We start from the raw sequence: 20,157 nt of genomic DNA, 5'->3' as shown, positions 1-20,157 counted from the left end.
CATATCTACTACAGTAACATCACTGTTAATGTTCATATCTACTACAGTAACATCCCTGTTCATATCTACTACAGTAACATCCCTGTTCATATCTACTACAGTAACATCTCTGTTCATATCTACTCCAGTAACATATCTGTTCATATCTACTCCAGTAACATCTCTGTTCATATCTACAACAGTAACATCCCTGTTAATGTTCATATCTACTACAGTAACATCCCTGTTAATGTTCATATCTACTCCAGTAACATCCCTGTTCATATCTACTACAGTAACATCCCTGTTCATATCTACTACAGTAACAGCCCTGTTCATATCTACTACAGTAACATCACTGTTCATATCTACTACAGTAACATCACTGTTAATGTTCATATCTACTCCAGTAACATCCCTGTTCATATCTACTCCAGTAACATCCCTGTTCATATCTACATCTACTCCAGTAACATCTCTGTTCATATCTACTACAGTAACATCCCTGTTAATGTTCATATCTACTACAGTAACATCCCTGTTCATATCTACTACAGTACCATCCCTGTTAATGTTCATATCTACTCCAGTAACATCCCTGTTCATATCTACTACAGTAACATCCCTGTTCATGTTCATATCTACTACAGTAACATCCCTGTTCATATCTACTACAGTAACATCCCTGTTCATATCTACTACAGTAACATCCCTGTTCATATCTACTACAGTAACATCCCTGTTCATATCTACTACAGTAATATCCCTGTTCATGTCTACTACAGTAACATCACTGTTAATGTTCATATCTACTACAGTAACATCCCTGTTCATATCTACTACAGTAACATTCCTGTTAATGTTCATATCTACTACAGTAACATGCCTGTTAATGTTCATATCTACTACAGTAACATCCCTGTTAATGTTCATATCTACTACAGTAACATCCCTGTTCATATCTACTACAGTAACATCCCTGTTAATGTTCATATCTACTACAGTAACATCCCTGTTCATATCTACTACAGTAACATCGCTGTTAATGTTCATATCTACTCCAGTAACATCCCTGTTCATATCTACTACAGTAACATCCCTGTTCATATCTACTACAGTACCATCCCTGTTAATGTTCATATCTACTCCAGTAACATCCCTGTTCATATCTACTACAGTAACATCCCTGTTCATGTTCATATCTACTACAGTAACATCCCTGTTCATATCTACTACAGTAACATCCCTGTTCATATCTACTACAGTAACATCCCTGTTCATATCTACTACAGTAACATCCCTGTTCATATCTACTACAGTAACATCCCTGTTCATGTCTACTACAGTAACATCACTGTTAATGTTCATATCTACTACAGTAACATCCCTGTTCATATCTACTACAGTAACATTCCTGTTAATGTTCATATATACTACAGTAAAATCCATGTTAATGTTCATATCTACTACAGTAACATCCATGTTCATATCTACTACAGTAACATCCCTGTTCATATCTACTACAGAAACATCCCTGTTAATGTTCATATCTACTACAGTAACATCCCTGTTAATTTTCATATCTACTACAGAAACATCCCTGTTCATATCTACTACAGTAACATCCCCGTTCATATCTACTACAGTAACATCCCTGTTCATATATACTACAGTAACATCCCTGTTCATTTCTTCTACAGTAACATCCCTGTTCATATCTACTACAGTAACATCCCTGTTCATGTTCATATCTACTCCAATAACATCCCTGTTCATATCTACTACAGTACCATCCCTGTTAATGTTCATATCTACAACAGTAACATCCCTGTTAATGTTCATATCTACTACAGTAACATCACTGTTAATGTTCATATCTACTACAGTAACATCCCTGTTCATATCTACTACAGTAACATCCCTGTTCATATCTACTACAGTAACATCTCTGTTCATATCTACTCCAGTAACATATCTGTTCATATCTACTCCAGTAACATCTCTGTTCATATCTACTACAGTAACATCCCTGTTAATGTTCATATCTACTACAGTAACATCCCTGTTAATGTTCATATCTACTCCAGTAACATCCCTGTTCATATCTACTACAGTAACATCCCTGTTCATATCTACTACAGTAACAGCCCTGTTCATATCTACTACAGTAACATCACTGTTCATATCTACTACAGTAACATCACTGTTAATGTTCATATCTACTCCAGTAACATCCCTGTTCATATCTACTCCAGTAACATCCCTGTTCATATCTACATCTACTCCAGTAACATCTCTGTTCATATCTACTACAGTAACATCCCTGTTAATGTTCATATCTACTACAGTAACATCCCTGTTAATGTTCATATCTACTCCAGTAACATCCCTGTTCATATCTACTACAGTAACATCCCTGTTCATATCTACTACAGTACCATCCCTGTTAATGTTCATATCTACTCCAGTAACATCCCTGTTCATATCTACTACAGTAACATCCCTGTTCATGTTCATATCTACTACAGTAACATCCCTGTTCATATCTACTACAGTAACATCCCTGTTCATATCTACTACAGTAACATCCCTGTTCATATCTACTACAGTAACATCCCTGTTCATATCTACTACAGTAATATCCCTGTTCATGTCTACTACAGTAACATCACTGTTAATGTTCATATCTACTACAGTAACATCCCTGTTCATATCTACTACAGTAACATTCCTGTTAATGTTCATATATACTACAGTAAAATCCATGTTAATGTTCATATCTACTACAGTAACATCCCCGTTCATATCTACTACAGTAACATCCCTGTTCATATATACTACAGTAACATCCCTGTTCATTTCTTCTACAGTAACATCCCTGTTCATATCTACTACAGTAACATCCCTGTTCATGTTCATATCTACTCCAGTAACATCCCTGTTCATATCTACTACAGTACCATCCCTGTTAATGTTCATATCTACAACAGTAACATCCCTGTTAATGTTCATATCTACTACAGTAACATCACTGTTAATGTTCATATCTACTACAGTAACATCCCTGTTCATATCTACTACAGTAACATCCCTGTTCATATCTACTACAGTAACATCTCTGTTCATATCTACTCCAGTAACATATCTGTTCATATCTACTCCAGTAACATCTCTGTTCATATCTACTACAGTAACATCCCTGTTAATGTTCATATCTACTACAGTAACATCCCTGTTAATGTTCATATCTACTCCAGTAACATCCCTGTTCATATCTACTACAGTAACATCCCTGTTCATATCTACTACAGTAACAGCCCTGTTCATATCTACTACAGTAACATCACTGTTCATATCTACTACAGTAACATCACTGTTAATGTTCATATCTACTCCAGTAACATCCCTGTTCATATCTACTCCAGTAACATCCCTGTTCATATCTACATCTACTCCAGTAACATCTCTGTTCATATCTACTACAGTAACATCCCTGTTAATGTTCATATCTACTACAGTAACATCCCTGTTAATGTTCATATCTACTCCAGTAACATCCCTGTTCATATCTACTACAGTAACATCCCTGTTCATATCTACTACAGTACCATCCCTGTTAATGTTCATATCTACTCCAGTAACATCCCTGTTCATATCTACTACAGTAACATCCCTGTTCATGTTCATATCTACTACAGTAACATCCCTGTTCATATCTACTACAGTAACATCCCTGTTCATATCTACTACAGTAACATCCCTGTTCATATCTACTACAGTAACATCCCTGTTCATATCTACTACAGTAAAATCCCTGTTCATGTCTACTACAGTAACATCACTGTTAATGTTCATATCTACTACAGTAACATCCCTGTTCATATCTACTACAGTAACATTCCTGTTAATGTTCATATATACTACAGTAAAATCCATGTTAATGTTCATATCTACTACAGTAACATCCCCGTTCATATCTACTACAGTAACATCCCTGTTCATATATACTACAGTAACATCCCTGTTCATTTCTTCTACAGTAACATCCCTGTTCATATCTACTACAGTAACATCCCTGTTCATGTTCATATCTACTCCAGTAACATCCCTGTTCATATCTACTACAGTACCATCCCTGTTAATGTTCATATCTACAACAGTAACATCCCTGTTAATGTTCATATCTACTACAGTAACATCACTGTTAATGTTCATATCTACTACAGTAACATCCCTGTTCATATCTACTACAGTAACATCCCTGTTCATATCTACTACAGTAACATCTCTGTTCATATCTACTCCAGTAACATATCTGTTCATATCTACTCCAGTAACATCTCTGTTCATATCTACTACAGTAACATCCCTGTTAATGTTCATATCTACTACAGTAACATCCCTGTTAATGTTCATATCTACTCCAGTAACATCCCTGTTCATATCTACTACAGTAACATCCCTGTTCATATCTACTACAGTAACAGCCCTGTTCATATCTACTACAGTAACATCACTGTTCATATCTACTACAGTAACATCACTGTTAATGTTCATATCTACTCCAGTAACATCCCTGTTCATATCTACTCCAGTAATATCCCTGTTCATATCTACATCTACTCCAGTAACATCTCTGTTCATATCTACTACAGTAACATCCCTGTTAATGTTCATATCTACTACAGTAACATCCCTGTTAATGTTCATATCTACTCCAGTAACATCCCTGTTCATATCTACTACAGTAACATCCCTGTTCATATCTACTACAGTACCATCCCTGTTAATGTTCATATCTACTCCAGTAACATCCCTGTTCATATCTACTACAGTAACATCCCTGTTCATGTTCATATCTACTACAGTAACATCCCTGTTAATGTTCATATCTACTACAGTAACATCCCTGTTCATATCTACTACAGTAACATCCCTGTTAATGTTCATATCTACTACAGTAACATCCCTGTTAATGTTCATATCTACTACAGTAACATCCCTGTTCATATCTACTACAGTAACATCCCTGTTAATGTTCATATCTACTACAGTAACATCCCTGTTCATATCTACTACAGTAACATCCCTGTTAATGTTCATATCTACTACAGTAACATCCATGTTCATATCTACTACAGTAACATCCCTGTTCATATCTACTACAGTAACATCCCTGTTAATGTTCATATCTACTACAGTAACATCCCTGTTAATTTTCATATCTACTACAGAAACATCCCTGTTCATATCTACTACAGTAACATCCCCGTTCATATCTACTACAGTAACATCCCTGTTCATATATACTACAGTAACATCCTTGTTCATATCTACTCCAGTAACATCCCTGTTAATATCTACTCCAGTAACATCACTGTTAATATCTACTCCAGTAACATCCCTGTTCATATCTACTCCAGTAACATCCCTGTTAATGTTCATATCTACTACAGTAACATCCCTGTTCATATCTACTACAGTAACAGCCCTGTTCATATCTACTACAGTAACATCACTGTTCATATCTACTACAGTAACATCACTGTTAATGTTCATATCTACTCCAGTAACATCCCTGTTCATATCTACTCCAGTAACATCCCTGTTCATATCTACATCTACTCCAGTAACATCTCTGTTCATATCTACTACAGTAACATCCCTGTTAATGTTCATATCTACTACAGTAACATCCCTGTTAATGTTCATATCTACTCCAGTAACATCCCTGTTCATATCTACTACAGTAACATCCCTGTTCATATCTACTACAGTACCATCCCTGTTAATGTTCATATCTACTCCAGTAACATCCCTGTTCATATCTACTACAGTAACATCCCTGTTCATGTTCATATCTACTACAGTAACATCCCTGTTCATATCTACTACAGTAACATCCCTGTTCATATCTACTACAGTAACATCCCTGTTCATATCTACTACAGTAACATCCCTGTTCATATCTACTACAGTAATATCCCTGTTCATGTCTACTACAGTAACATCACTGTTAATGTTCATATCTACTACAGTAACATCCCTGTTCATATCTACTACAGTAACATTCCTGTTAATGTTCATATATACTACAGTAAAATCCATGTTAATGTTCATATCTACTACAGTAACATCCATGTTCATATCTACTACAGTAACATCCCTGTTCATATCTACTACAGAAACATCCCTGTTAATGTTCATATCTACTACAGTAACATCCCTGTTAATTTTCATATCTACTACAGAAACATCCCTGTTCATATCTACTACAGTAACATCCCCGTTCATATCTACTACAGTAACATCCCTGTTCATATATACTACAGTAACATCCCTGTTCATTTCTTCTACAGTAACATCCCTGTTCATATCTACTACAGTAACATCCCTGTTCATGTTCATATCTACTCCAGTAACATCCCTGTTCATATCTACTACAGTACCATCCCTGTTAATGTTCATATCTACAACAGTAACATCCCTGTTAATGTTCATATCTACTACAGTAACATCACAGTTAATGTTCATATCTACTACAGTAACATCCCTGTTCATATCTACTACAGTAACATCCCTGTTCATATCTACTACAGTAACATCTCTGTTCATATCTACTCCAGTAACATATCTGTTCATATCTACTCCAGTAACATCTCTGTTCATATCTACTACAGTAACATCCCTGTTAATGTTCATATCTACTACAGTAACATCCCTGTTAATGTTCATATCTACTCCAGTAACATCCCTGTTCATATCTACTACAGTAACATCCCTGTTCATATCTACTACAGTACCATCCCTGTTAATGTTCATATCTACTCCAGTAACATCCCTGTTCATATCTACTACAGTAACATCCCTGTTCATGTTCATATCTACTACAGTAACATCCCTGTTCATGTTCATATCTACTACAGTAACATCCCTGTTAATGTTCATATCTACTACAGTAACATGCCTGTTAATGTTCATATCTACTACAGTAACATCCCTGTTAATGTTCATATCTACTACAGTAACATCACTGTTCATATCTACTACAGTAACATCACTGTTAATGTTCATATCTACTCCAGTAACATCCCTGTTCATATCTACTCCAGTAATATCCCTGTTCATATCTACATCTACTCCAGTAACATCTCTGTTCATATCTACTACAGTAACATCCCTGTTAATGTTCATATCTACTACAGTAACATCCCTGTTAATGTTCATATCTACTACAGCCCTGTTCATATCTACTACAGTAACATCACTGTTCATATCTACTACAGTAACATCACTGTTAATGTTCATATCTACTCCAGTAACATCCCTGTTCATATCTACTCCAGTAATATCCCTGTTCATATCTACATCTACTCCAGTAACATCTCTGTTCATATCTACTACAGTAACATCCCTGTTAATGTTCATATCTACTACAGTAACATCCCTGTTAATGTTCATATCTACTCCAGTAACATCCCTGTTCATATCTACTACAGTAACATCCCTGTTCATATCTACTACAGTACCATCCCTGTTAATGTTCATATCTACTCCAGTAACATCCCTGTTCATATGTACTACAGTAACATCCCTGTTCATGTTCATATCTACTACAGTAACATCCCTGTTAATGTTCATATCTACTACAGTAACATCCCTGTTCATATCTACTACAGTAACATCCCTGTTAATGTTCATATCTACTACAGTAACATCCCTGTTAATGTTCATATCTACTACAGTAACATCCCTGTTCATATCTACTACAGTAACATCCCTGTTAATGTTCATATCTACTACAGTAACATCCCTGTTCATATCTACTACAGTAACATCCCTGTTAATGTTCATATCTACTACAGTAACATCCATGTTCATATCTACTACAGTAACATCCCTGTTCATATCTACTACAGTAACATCCCTGTTAATGTTCATATCTACTACAGTAACATCCCTGTTAATTTTCATATCTACTACAGAAACATCCCTGTTCATATCTACTACAGTAACATCCCCGTTCATATCTACTACAGTAACATCCCTGTTCATATATACTACAGTAACATCCTTGTTCATATCTACTCCAGTAACATCCCTGTTAATATCTACTCCAGTAACATCACTGTTAATATCTACTCCAGTAACATCCCTGTTCATATCTACTCCAGTAACATCCCTGTTAATGTTCATATCTACTACAGTAACATCCCTGTTCATATCTACTACAGTAACAGCCCTGTTCATATCTACTACAGTAACATCACTGTTCATATCTACTACAGTAACATCACTGTTAATGTTCATATCTACTCCAGTAACATCCCTGTTCATATCTACTCCAGTAACATCCCTGTTCATATCTACATCTACTCCAGTAACATCTCTGTTCATATCTACTACAGTAACATCCCTGTTAATGTTCATATCTATTACAGTAACATCCCTGTTAATGTTCATATCTACTCCAGTAACATCCCTGTTCATATCTACTACAGTAACATCCCTGTTCATATCTACTACAGTACCATCCCTGTTAATGTTCATATCTACTCCAGTAACATCCCTGTTCATATCTACTACAGTAACATCCCTGTTCATGTTCATATCTACTACAGTAACATCCCTGTTCATATCTACTACAGTAACATCCCTGTTCATATCTACTACAGTAACATCCCTGTTCATATCTACTACAGTAACATCCCTGTTCATATCTACTACAGTAATATCCCTGTTCATGTCTACTACAGTAACATCACTGTTAATGTTCATATCTACTACAGTAACATCCCTGTTCATATCTACTACAGTAACATTCCTGTTAATGTTCATATATACTACAGTAAAATCCATGTTAATGTTCATATCTACTACAGTAACATCCATGTTCATATCTACTACAGTAACATCCCTGTTCATATCTACTACAGAAACATCCCTGTTAATGTTCATATCTACTACAGTAACATCCCTGTTAATTTTCATATCTACTACAGAAACATCCCTGTTCATATCTACTACAGTAACATCCCCGTTCATATCTACTACAGTAACATCCCTGTTCATATATACTACAGTAACATCCCTGTTCATTTCTTCTACAGTAACATCCCTGTTCATATCTACTACAGTAACATCCCTGTTCATGTTCATATCTACTCCAGTAACATCCCTGTTCATATCTACTACAGTACCATCCCTGTTAATGTTCATATCTACAACAGTAACATCCCTGTTAATGTTCATATCTACTACAGTAACATCACAGTTAATGTTCATATCTACTACAGTAACATCCCTGTTCATATCTACTACAGTAACATCCCTGTTCATATCTACTACAGTAACATCTCTGTTCATATCTACTCCAGTAACATATCTGTTCATATCTACTCCAGTAACATCTCTGTTCATATCTACTACAGTAACATCCCTGTTAATGTTCATATCTACTACAGTAACATCCCTGTTAATGTTCATATCTACTCCAGTAACATCCCTGTTCATATCTACTACAGTAACATCCCTGTTCATATCTACTACAGTACCATCCCTGTTAATGTTCATATCTACTCCAGTAACATCCCTGTTCATATCTACTACAGTAACATCCCTGTTCATGTTCATATCTACTACAGTAACATCCCTGTTCATGTTCATATCTACTACAGTAACATCCCTGTTAATGTTCATATCTACTACAGTAACATGCCTGTTAATGTTCATATCTACTACAGTAACATCCCTGTTAATGTTCATATCTACTACAGTAACATCCCTGTTCATATCTACTACAGTAACATCCCTGTTAATGTTCATATCTACTACAGTAACATCCCTGTTCATATCTACTACAGTAACATCGCTGTTAATGTTCATATCTACTCCAGTAACATCCCTGTTCATATCTACTACAGTAACATCCCTGTTATGTTCATATCTACTACAGTACCATCCCTGTTAATGTTCATATCTACTCCAGTAACATCCCTGTTCATATCTACTACAGTAACATCCCTGTTCATGTTCATATCTACTACAGTACCATCCCTGTTAATGTTCATATCTACTCCAGTAACATCCCTGTTCATATCTACTACAGTAACATCCCTGTTCATGTTCATATCTACTACAGTAACATCCCTGTTAATGTTCATATCTACTACAGTAACATCCCTGTTGCATATCTACTACAGTAACATCCCTGTTAATGTTCATATCTACTACAGTAACATCCCTGTTAATGTTCATATCTACTACAGTAACATCCCTGTTGCATATCTACTACAGTAACATCCCTGTTAATGTTCATATCTACTACAGTAACATCCCTGTTCATATCTACTACAGTAACATCCCTGTTAATGTTCATATCTACTACAGTAACATCCCTGTTCATATATACTACAGTAACATCCTTGTTCATATCTACTCCAGTAACATCCCTGTTAATATCTACTCCAGTAACATCACTGTTAATATCTACTCCAGTAACATCCCTGTTCATATCTACTCCAGTAACATCCCTGTTAATGTTCATATCTACTACAGTAACATCCCTGTTCATATCTACTACAGTAACAGCCCTGTTCATATCTACTACAGTAACATCACTGTTCATATCTACTACAGTAACATCACTGTTAATGTTCATATCTACTCCAGTAACATCCCTGTTCATATCTACTCCAGTAACATCCCTGTTCATATCTACATCTACTCCAGTAACATCTCTGTTCATATCTACTACAGTAACATCCCTGTTAATGTTCATATCTACTACAGTAACATCCCTGTTAATGTTCATATCTACTCCAGTAACATCCCTGTTCATATCTACTACAGTAACATCCCTGTTCATATCTACTACAGTACCATCCCTGTTAATGTTCATATCTACTCCAGTAACATCCCTGTTCATATCTACTACAGTAACATCCCTGTTCATGTTCATATCTACTACAGTAACATCCCTGTTCATATCTACTACAGTAACATCCCTGTTCATATCTACTACAGTAACATCCCTGTTCATATCTACTACAGTAACATCCCTGTTCATATCTACTACAGTAACATCCCTGTTAATGTTCATATCTACTACAGTAACATCCCTGTTAATGTTCATATCTACTCCAGTAACATCCCTGTTCATATCTACTACAGTAACATCCCTGTTCATATCTACTACAGTACCATCCCTGTTAATGTTCATATCTACTCCAGTAACATCCCTGTTCATATCTACTACAGTAACATCCCTGTTCATGTTCATATCTACTACAGTAACATCCCTGTTCATATCTACTACAGTAACATCCCTGTTCATATCTACTACAGTAACATCCCTGTTCATATCTACTACAGTAACATCCCTGTTCATATCTACTACAGTAACATCCCTGTTCATGTCTACTACAGTAACATCACTGTTAATGTTCATATCTACTACAGTAACATCCCTGTTCATATCTACTACAGTAACATTCCTGTTAATGTTCATATATACTACAGTAAAATCCATGTTAATGTTCATATCTACTACAGTAACATCCATGTTCATATCTACTACAGTAACATCCCTGTTCATGTTCATATCTACTACAGTAACATCCCTGTTCATGTTCATATCTACTACAGTAACATCCCTGTTAATGTTCATATCTACTACAGTAACATGCCTGTTAATGTTCATATCTACTACAGTAAAATCCATGTTAATGTTCATATCTACTCCAGTAACATCCCTGTTCATATCTACTACAGTAACATCCCTGTTCATGTTCATATCTACTACAGTAACATCCCTGTTCATGTTCATATCTACTACAGTAACATCCCTGTTAATGTTCATATCTACTACAGTAACATGCCTGTTAATGTTCATATCTACTACAGTAACATCCCTGTTAATGTTCATATCTACTACAGTAACATCCCTGTTCATATCTACTACAGTAACATCCCTGTTAATGTTCATATCTACTACAGTAACATCCCTGTTCATATCTACTACAGTAACATCGCTGTTAATGTTCATATCTACTCCAGTAACATCCCTGTTCATATCTACTACAGTAACATCCCTGTTCATATCTACTACAGTACCATCCCTGTTAATGTTCATATCTACTCCAGTAACATCCCTGTTCATATCTACTACAGTAACATCCCTGTTCATGTTCATATCTACTACAGTAACATCCCTGTTCATATCTACTACAGTAACATCCCTGTTCATATCTACTACAGTAACATCCCTGTTCATATCTACTACAGTAACATCCCTGTTCATATCTACTACAGTAACATCCCTGTTCATGTCTACTACAGTAACATCACTGTTAATGTTCATATCTACTACAGTAACATCCCTGTTCATATCTACTACAGTAACATTCCTGTTAATGTTCATATATACTACAGTAAAATCCATGTTAATGTTCATATCTACTACAGTAACATCCATGTTCATATCTACTACAGTAACATCCCTGTTCATATCTACTACAGAAACATCCCTGTTAATGTTCATATCTACTACAGTAACATCCCTGTTAATTTTCATATCTACTACAGAAACATCCCTGTTCATATCTACTACAGTAACATCCCCGTTCATATCTACTACAGTAACATCCCTGTTCATATATACTACAGTAACATCCCTGTTCATTTCTTCTACAGTAACATCCCTGTTCATATCTACTACAGTAACATCCCTGTTCATGTTCATATCTACTCCAGTAACATCCCTGTTCATATCTACTACAGTACCATCCCTGTTAATGTTCATATCTACAACAGTAACATCCCTGTTAATGTTCATATCTACTACAGTAACATCACTGTTAATGTTCATATCTACTACAGTAACATCCCTGTTCATATCTACTACAGTAACATCCCTGTTCATATCTACTACAGTAACATCTCTGTTCATATCTACTCCAGTAACATATCTGTTCATATCTACTCCAGTAACATCTCTGTTCATATCTACTACAGTAACATCCCTGTTAATGTTCATATCTACTACAGTAACATCCCTGTTAATGTTCATATCTACTCCAGTAACATCCCTGTTCATATCTACTACAGTAACATCCCTGTTCATATCTACTACAGTACCATCCCTGTTAATGTTCATATCTACTCCAGTAACATCCCTGTTCATATCTACTACAGTAACATCCCTGTTCATGTTCATATCTACTACAGTAACATCCCTGTTCATGTTCATATCTACTACAGTAACATCCCTGTTAATGTTCATATCTACTACAGTAACATGCCTGTTAATGTTCATATCTACTACAGTAACATCCCTGTTAATGTTCATATCTACTACAGTAACATCCCTGTTCATATCTACTACAGTAACATCCCTGTTAATGTTCATATCTACTACAGTAACATCCCTGTTCATATCTACTACAGTAACATCCCTGTTAATGTTCACATCTACTACAGTAACATCCCTGTTAATGTTTATACCTACTACAGTAACATCCCTGTTCATATCTACTACAGTAACATCCCTGTTAATGTTCATATCTACTACAGTAACATCCCTGTTATGTTCATATCTACTACAGTAACATCCCTGTTAATGTTCATATCTACTACAGTAACATCCCTGTTAATGTTCATATCTACTACAGTAACATCCCTGTTCATATCTACTACAGTAACATCCTTGTTCATATCTACTACAGTAACATCCCTGTTCATATCTACTACAGTAACATCCCTGTTCATATCTACTACAGTAACATCCCTGTTCATGTCTACCACAGTAACATCCCTGTTAATGTTCATATCTACTACAGTAACATCCCTGTTCATATCTACTACAGTAACATTCCTGTTAATGTTCATATCTACTACAGTAAAATCCATGTTAATGTTCATATCTACTACAGTAACATCCATGTTCATATCTACTACAGTAACATCCCTGTTCATATCTACTACAGTAACATCCCTGTTAATGTTCATATCTACTACAGTAACATCCCTGTTAATGTTCATATCTACTACAGTAACATCCCTGTTAATTTTCATATCTACTACAGAAACATCCCCGTTCATATCTACTACAGTAACATCCCCGTTCATATATACAACAGTAACATCCCTGTTCATATATACTACAGTAACATCCCTGTTCATATCTACTACAGTAACATCCCTGTTCATATCTACTACAGTAACATCACTGTTCATATCTACTACAGTAACATCACTGTTAATGTTCATATCTACTCCAGTAACATCCCTGTTCATATCTACTCCAGTAACATCCCTGTTCATATCTACTCCAGTAACATCCCTGTTCATATCTACTACAGTAACATCCCTGTTCATATCTACTACAGTAACATCCCTGTTCATGTCTACTACAGTAACATCACTGTTCATATCTACTACAGTAACATCACTGTTCATATCTACTCCAGTAACATCCCTGTTAATGTTCATATCTACTACAGTAACATCCCTGTTCATATCTACTACAGTAACAGCCCTGTTCATATCTACTACAGTAACATCACTGTTCATATCTACTACAGTAACATCACTGTTAATGTTCATATCTACTCCAGTAACATCCCTGTTCATATCTACTCCAGTAACATCCCTGTTCATATCTACATCTACTACAGTAACATCCCTGTTCATATCTACTACAGTAACATCCCTGTTAATGTTCATATCTACTCCAGGAACATCCCTGTTCATATCGACTACAGTAACATCCCTGTTAATGTTCATATCTACTACAGTAACATCCCTGTTAATGTTCATATCCAATACAGTAACATCCATGTTAATGTTAATATCTACTACAGTAACATCCCTGTTCATATCTACTCCAGTAACATCCCTGTTCATATCTACTCCAGTAACATCCCTGTTCATATCTACTCCAGTAAAATCCCTGTTCATATCTACTCCAGTAACATCCCTGTTAATATCTACTCCAGTAACATCACTGTTCATATCTACTCCAGTAACATCCCTGTTAATGTTCATATCTACTACAGTAACATCCCTGTTCATATCTACTACAGTAACATCCCTGTTCATATCTACTACCGTAACATCACTGTTCATATCTACTACAGTAACATCACTGTTAATGTTCATATCTACTCCAGTAACATCCCTGTTCATATCTACTCCAGTAACATCCCTGTTCATATCTACTCCAGTAACATCCCTGTTCATATCTACTAAAGTAACATCCCTGTTAATGTTCATATCTACTACAGTAACATCCCTGTTCATATCGACTACAGTAACATCCCTGTTAATGTTCATATCTACTACAGTAACATCCCTGTTAATGTTCATATCCAATACAGTAACATCCCTGTTAATGTTAATATCTACTACAGTAACATCCCTGTTCATATCTACTACAGTAACATCCCTGTTAATGTTCATATCCAATACAGTAACATCCCTGTTAATGTACATATCTACAACAGTAACATCCCGGTTCATATCTACTACAGTAACATCCCTGTTAATGTTCATATCTACTACAGTAACATCCCTGTTAATGTTCATATCTACTACAGTAACATCCCTGTTCATATCTACTACAGTAACATCCCTGTTCATATCTACTACAGTAACATCCCTGTTCATATCTACTACAGTAACATCCCCATTCATATCTACTACAGTAACATCCCTGTTCATATCTACTACAGTAACATCCCTGTTCATATCTACTACAGTAACATTCCTGTTAATGTTCATATATACTACAGTAAAATCCATGTTAATGTTCATATCTACTACAGTAACATCCATGTTCATATCTACTACAGTAACATCCCTGTTCATATCTACTACAGAAACATCCCTGTTAATGTTCATATCTACTACAGTAACATCCCTGTTAATTTTCATATCTACTACAGAAACATCCCTGTTCATATCTACTACAGTAACATCCCCGTTCATATCTACTACAGTAACATCCCTGTTCATATATACTACAGTAACATCCCTGTTCATTTCTTCTACAGTAACATCCCTGTTCATATCTACTACAGTAACATCCCTGTTCATGTTCATATCTACTCCAGTAACATCCCTGTTCATATCTACTACAGTACCATCCCTGTTAATGTTCATATCTACAACAGTAACATCCCTGTTAATGTTCATATCTACTACAGTAACATCACTGTTAATGTTCATATCTACTACAGTAACATCCCTGTTCATATCTACTACAGTAACATCCCTGTTCATATCTACTACAGTAACATCTCTGTTCATATCTACTCCAGTAACATATCTGTTCATATCTACTCCAGTAACATCTCTGTTCATATCTACTACAGTAACATCCCTGTTAATGTTCATATCTACTACAGTAACATCCCTGTTAATGTTCATATCTACTCCAGTAACATCCCTGTTCATATCTACTACAGTAACATCCCTGTTCATATCTACTACAGTACCATCCCTGTTAATGTTCATATCTACTCCAGTAACATCCCTGTTCATATCTACTACAGTAACATCCCTGTTCATGTTCATATCTACTACAGTAACATCCCTGTTCATGTTCATATCTACTACAGTAACATCCCTGTTAATGTTCATATCTACTACAGTAACATGCCTGTTAATGTTCATATCTACTACAGTAACATCCCTGTTAATGTTCATATCTACTACAGTAACATCCCTGTTCATATCTACTACAGTAACATCCCTGTTAATGTTCATATCTACTACAGTAACATCCCTGTTCATATCTACTACAGTAACATCCCTGTTAATGTTCACATCTACTACAGTAACATCCCTGTTAATGTTTATACCTACTACAGTAACATCCCTGTTCATATCTACTACAGTAACATCCCTGTTAATGTTCATATCTACTACAGTAACATCCCTGTTATGTTCATATCTACTACAGTAACATCCCTGTTAATGTTCATATCTACTACAGTAACATCCCTGTTAATGTTCATATCTACTACAGTAACATCCCTGTTCATATCTACTACAGTAACATCCTTGTTCATATCTACTACAGTAACATCCCTGTTCATATCTACTACAGTAACATCCCTGTTCATATCTACTACAGTAACATCCCTGTTCATGTCTACCACAGTAACATCCCTGTTAATGTTCATATCTACTACAGTAACATCCCTGTTCATATCTACTACAGTAACATTCCTGTTAATGTTCATATCTACTACAGTAAAATCCATGTTAATGTTCATATCTACTACAGTAACATCCATGTTCATATCTACTACAGTAACATCCCTGTTCATATCTACTACAGTAACATCCCTGTTAATGTTCATATCTACTACAGTAACATCCCTGTTAATGTTCATATCTACTACAGTAACATCCCTGTTAATTTTCATATCTACTACAGAAACATCCCCGTTCATATCTACTACAGTAACATCCCCGTTCATATATACAACAGTAACATCCCTGTTCATATATACTACAGTAACATCCCTGTTCATATCTACTACAGTAACATCCCTGTTCATATCTACTACAGTAACATCACTGTTCATATCTACTACAGTAACATCACTGTTAATGTTCATATCTACTCCAGTAACATCCCTGTTCATATCTACTCCAGTAACATCCCTGTTCATATCTACTCCAGTAACATCCCTGTTCATATCTACTACAGTAACATCCCTGTTCATATCTACTACAGTAACATCCCTGTTCATGTCTACTACAGTAACATCACTGTTCATATCTACTACAGTAACATCACTGTTCATATCTACTCCAGTAACATCCCTGTTAATGTTCATATCTACTACAGTAACATCCCTGTTCATATCTACTACAGTAACAGCCCTGTTCATATCTACTACAGTAACATCACTGTTCATATCTACTACAGTAACATCACTGTTAATGTTCATATCTACTCCAGTAACATCCCTGTTCATATCTACTCCAGTAACATCCCTGTTCATATCTACATCTACTACAGTAACATCCCTGTTCATATCTACTACAGTAACATCCCTGTTAATGTTCATATCTACTCCAGGAACATCCCTGTTCATATCGACTACAGTAACATCCCTGTTAATGTTCATATCTACTACAGTAACATCCCTGTTAATGTTCATATCCAATACAGTAACATCCATGTTAATGTTAATATCTACTACAGTAACATCCCTGTTCATATCTACTCCAGTAACATCCCTGTTCATATCTACTCCAGTAACATCCCTGTTCATATCTACTCCAGTAAAATCCCTGTTCATATCTACTCCAGTAACATCCCTGTTAATATCTACTCCAGTAACATCACTGTTCATATCTACTCCAGTAACATCCCTGTTAATGTTCATATCTACTACAGTAACATCCCTGTTCATATCTACTACAGTAACATCCCTGTTCATATCTACTACCGTAACATCACTGTTCATATCTACTACAGTAACATCACTGTTAATGTTCATATCTACTCCAGTAACATCCCTGTTCATATCTACTCCAGTAACATCCCTGTTCATATCTACTCCAGTAACATCCCTGTTCATATCTACTAAAGTAACATCCCTGTTAATGTTCATATCTACTACAGTAACATCCCTGTTCATATCGACTACAGTAACATCCCTGTTAATGTTCATATCTACTACAGTAACATCCCTGTTAATGTTCATATCCAATACAGTAACATCCCTGTTAATGTTAATATCTACTACAGTAACATCCCTGTTCATATCTACTACAGTAACATCCCTGTTAATGTTCATATCCAATACAGTAACATCCCTGTTAATGTACATATCTACAACAGTAACATCCCGGTTCATATCTACTACAGTAACATCCCTGTTAATGTTCATATCTACTACAGTAACATCCCTGTTAATGTTCATATCTACTACAGTAACATCCCTGTTCATATCTACTACAGTAACATCCCTGTTCATATCTACTACAGTAACATCCCTGTTCATATCTACTACAGTAACATCCCCATTCATATCTACTACAGTAACATCCCTGTTCATATCTACTACAGTAACATCCCTGTTCATATCTACTACAGTAACATCCCTGTTCATATCTACTACAGTAACATCCCCATTCATATCTACTACAGTAACATCCCTGTTCATATCTACTACAGTAACATCCCTGTTCATATCTACTACAGTAACATCCCTGTTCATATCTACTACAGTAACATCACTGTTCATATCTACTACAGTAACATCACTGTTCATATCTACTACAGTAACATCACTGTTCATATCTACTACAGTAACATCCCTGTTAATGTTCATATCTACTACAGTAACATCCCTGTCAATGTTCATATCTACTACAGTAACATCCCTGTCAATGTTCATATCTACTACAGTAACATCCCTGTTCACATCTACTACAGTAACATCCCTGTTAATGTTCATATCTACTCCAGTAACATCCCTGTTCACATCTACTCCAGTCGTCTCCCCCACAGTAACACACTAATATAAAACAGTCTGTTTGCGTATCTCTGAGTCATCCCGGGGTCCTTAGCTGAAATCTAAGCCCCTTGCCACACGATGCGTCACGGTGCTGCAGCATGCGTGTCCTCTGTCCCGTCCCGTAAACACCGTAACATCTTTTTACCCTGACACCGGTCCATCTCTCAGCCGTAAGTCACAACAGAACACCAGCCAACGTCACCACACATTCCTACAGTCAAAACCAATGAGTAGCGATGCAGAGAGTGAAACAGTACAAAGAAATTTAATGTCAACACTTACTGCTCCTAGCAACTCTGCTCCTTCCTCCACTGCCATTTTCCCTGTTTTGAGAGTGACACCGGAGTAGTCAATTAGCAGCGCAGGGATTGGGCCATGCAGAGAGACATGATTTCAGCGCTAAAAATACCTGGCTGGAAGAAACAAGACGAGTTCCTGAGCACAGGACACTACAGCAATGGAACTACCTAGCCTGGTAACACTGGTCTCTACCTGATACTACCTAGCCTGGTGACACTGGTCTCTACCTGATACTACCTAGCCTGGTAACACTGGTCTCTACCTAGCCTGGTAACACTGGTCTCTACCTGATACTACCTAGCCTGGTAACACTGGTCTCTACCTGCTACTACCTAGC

At 36.0% G+C, this 20,157-nt stretch overlaps 1 protein-coding gene across 20 annotated transcripts in view; it reads right to left on the bottom strand.

The window, feature by feature from the left end:
• ank3b (ankyrin 3b) overlaps positions 1–20,157 on the bottom strand; it is a 692,976-nt gene that overhangs the window by 457,538 nt on the left and 215,281 nt on the right. Inside the window, exon 1 of one of the 20 annotated variants that reach the window (XM_082965016.1) lies at positions 19,803–19,918. The exons of the other annotated variants lie outside the window; for them this stretch is intronic. Within the exon in view, the coding sequence (XP_082821142.1) occupies positions 19,803–19,838 (36 nt within the window). The 5' untranslated portion in view covers positions 19,839–19,918. Of the gene's footprint in view, positions 1–19,802; positions 19,919–20,157 lie in introns of those variants that run through there. 20 annotated transcript variants of the gene reach the window in all.

The sequence above is a fragment of the Salmo salar genome, chromosome 18 (assembly GCF_965601325.2).
Source record: "Salmo salar chromosome 18, fSalSal1, whole genome shotgun sequence".
NCBI lineage: Eukaryota > Metazoa > Chordata > Actinopteri > Salmoniformes > Salmonidae > Salmo > Salmo salar.
Note: the sequence above shows the minus strand (reverse complement) of the source record. Positions and strands in the feature narration are given on the sequence as shown.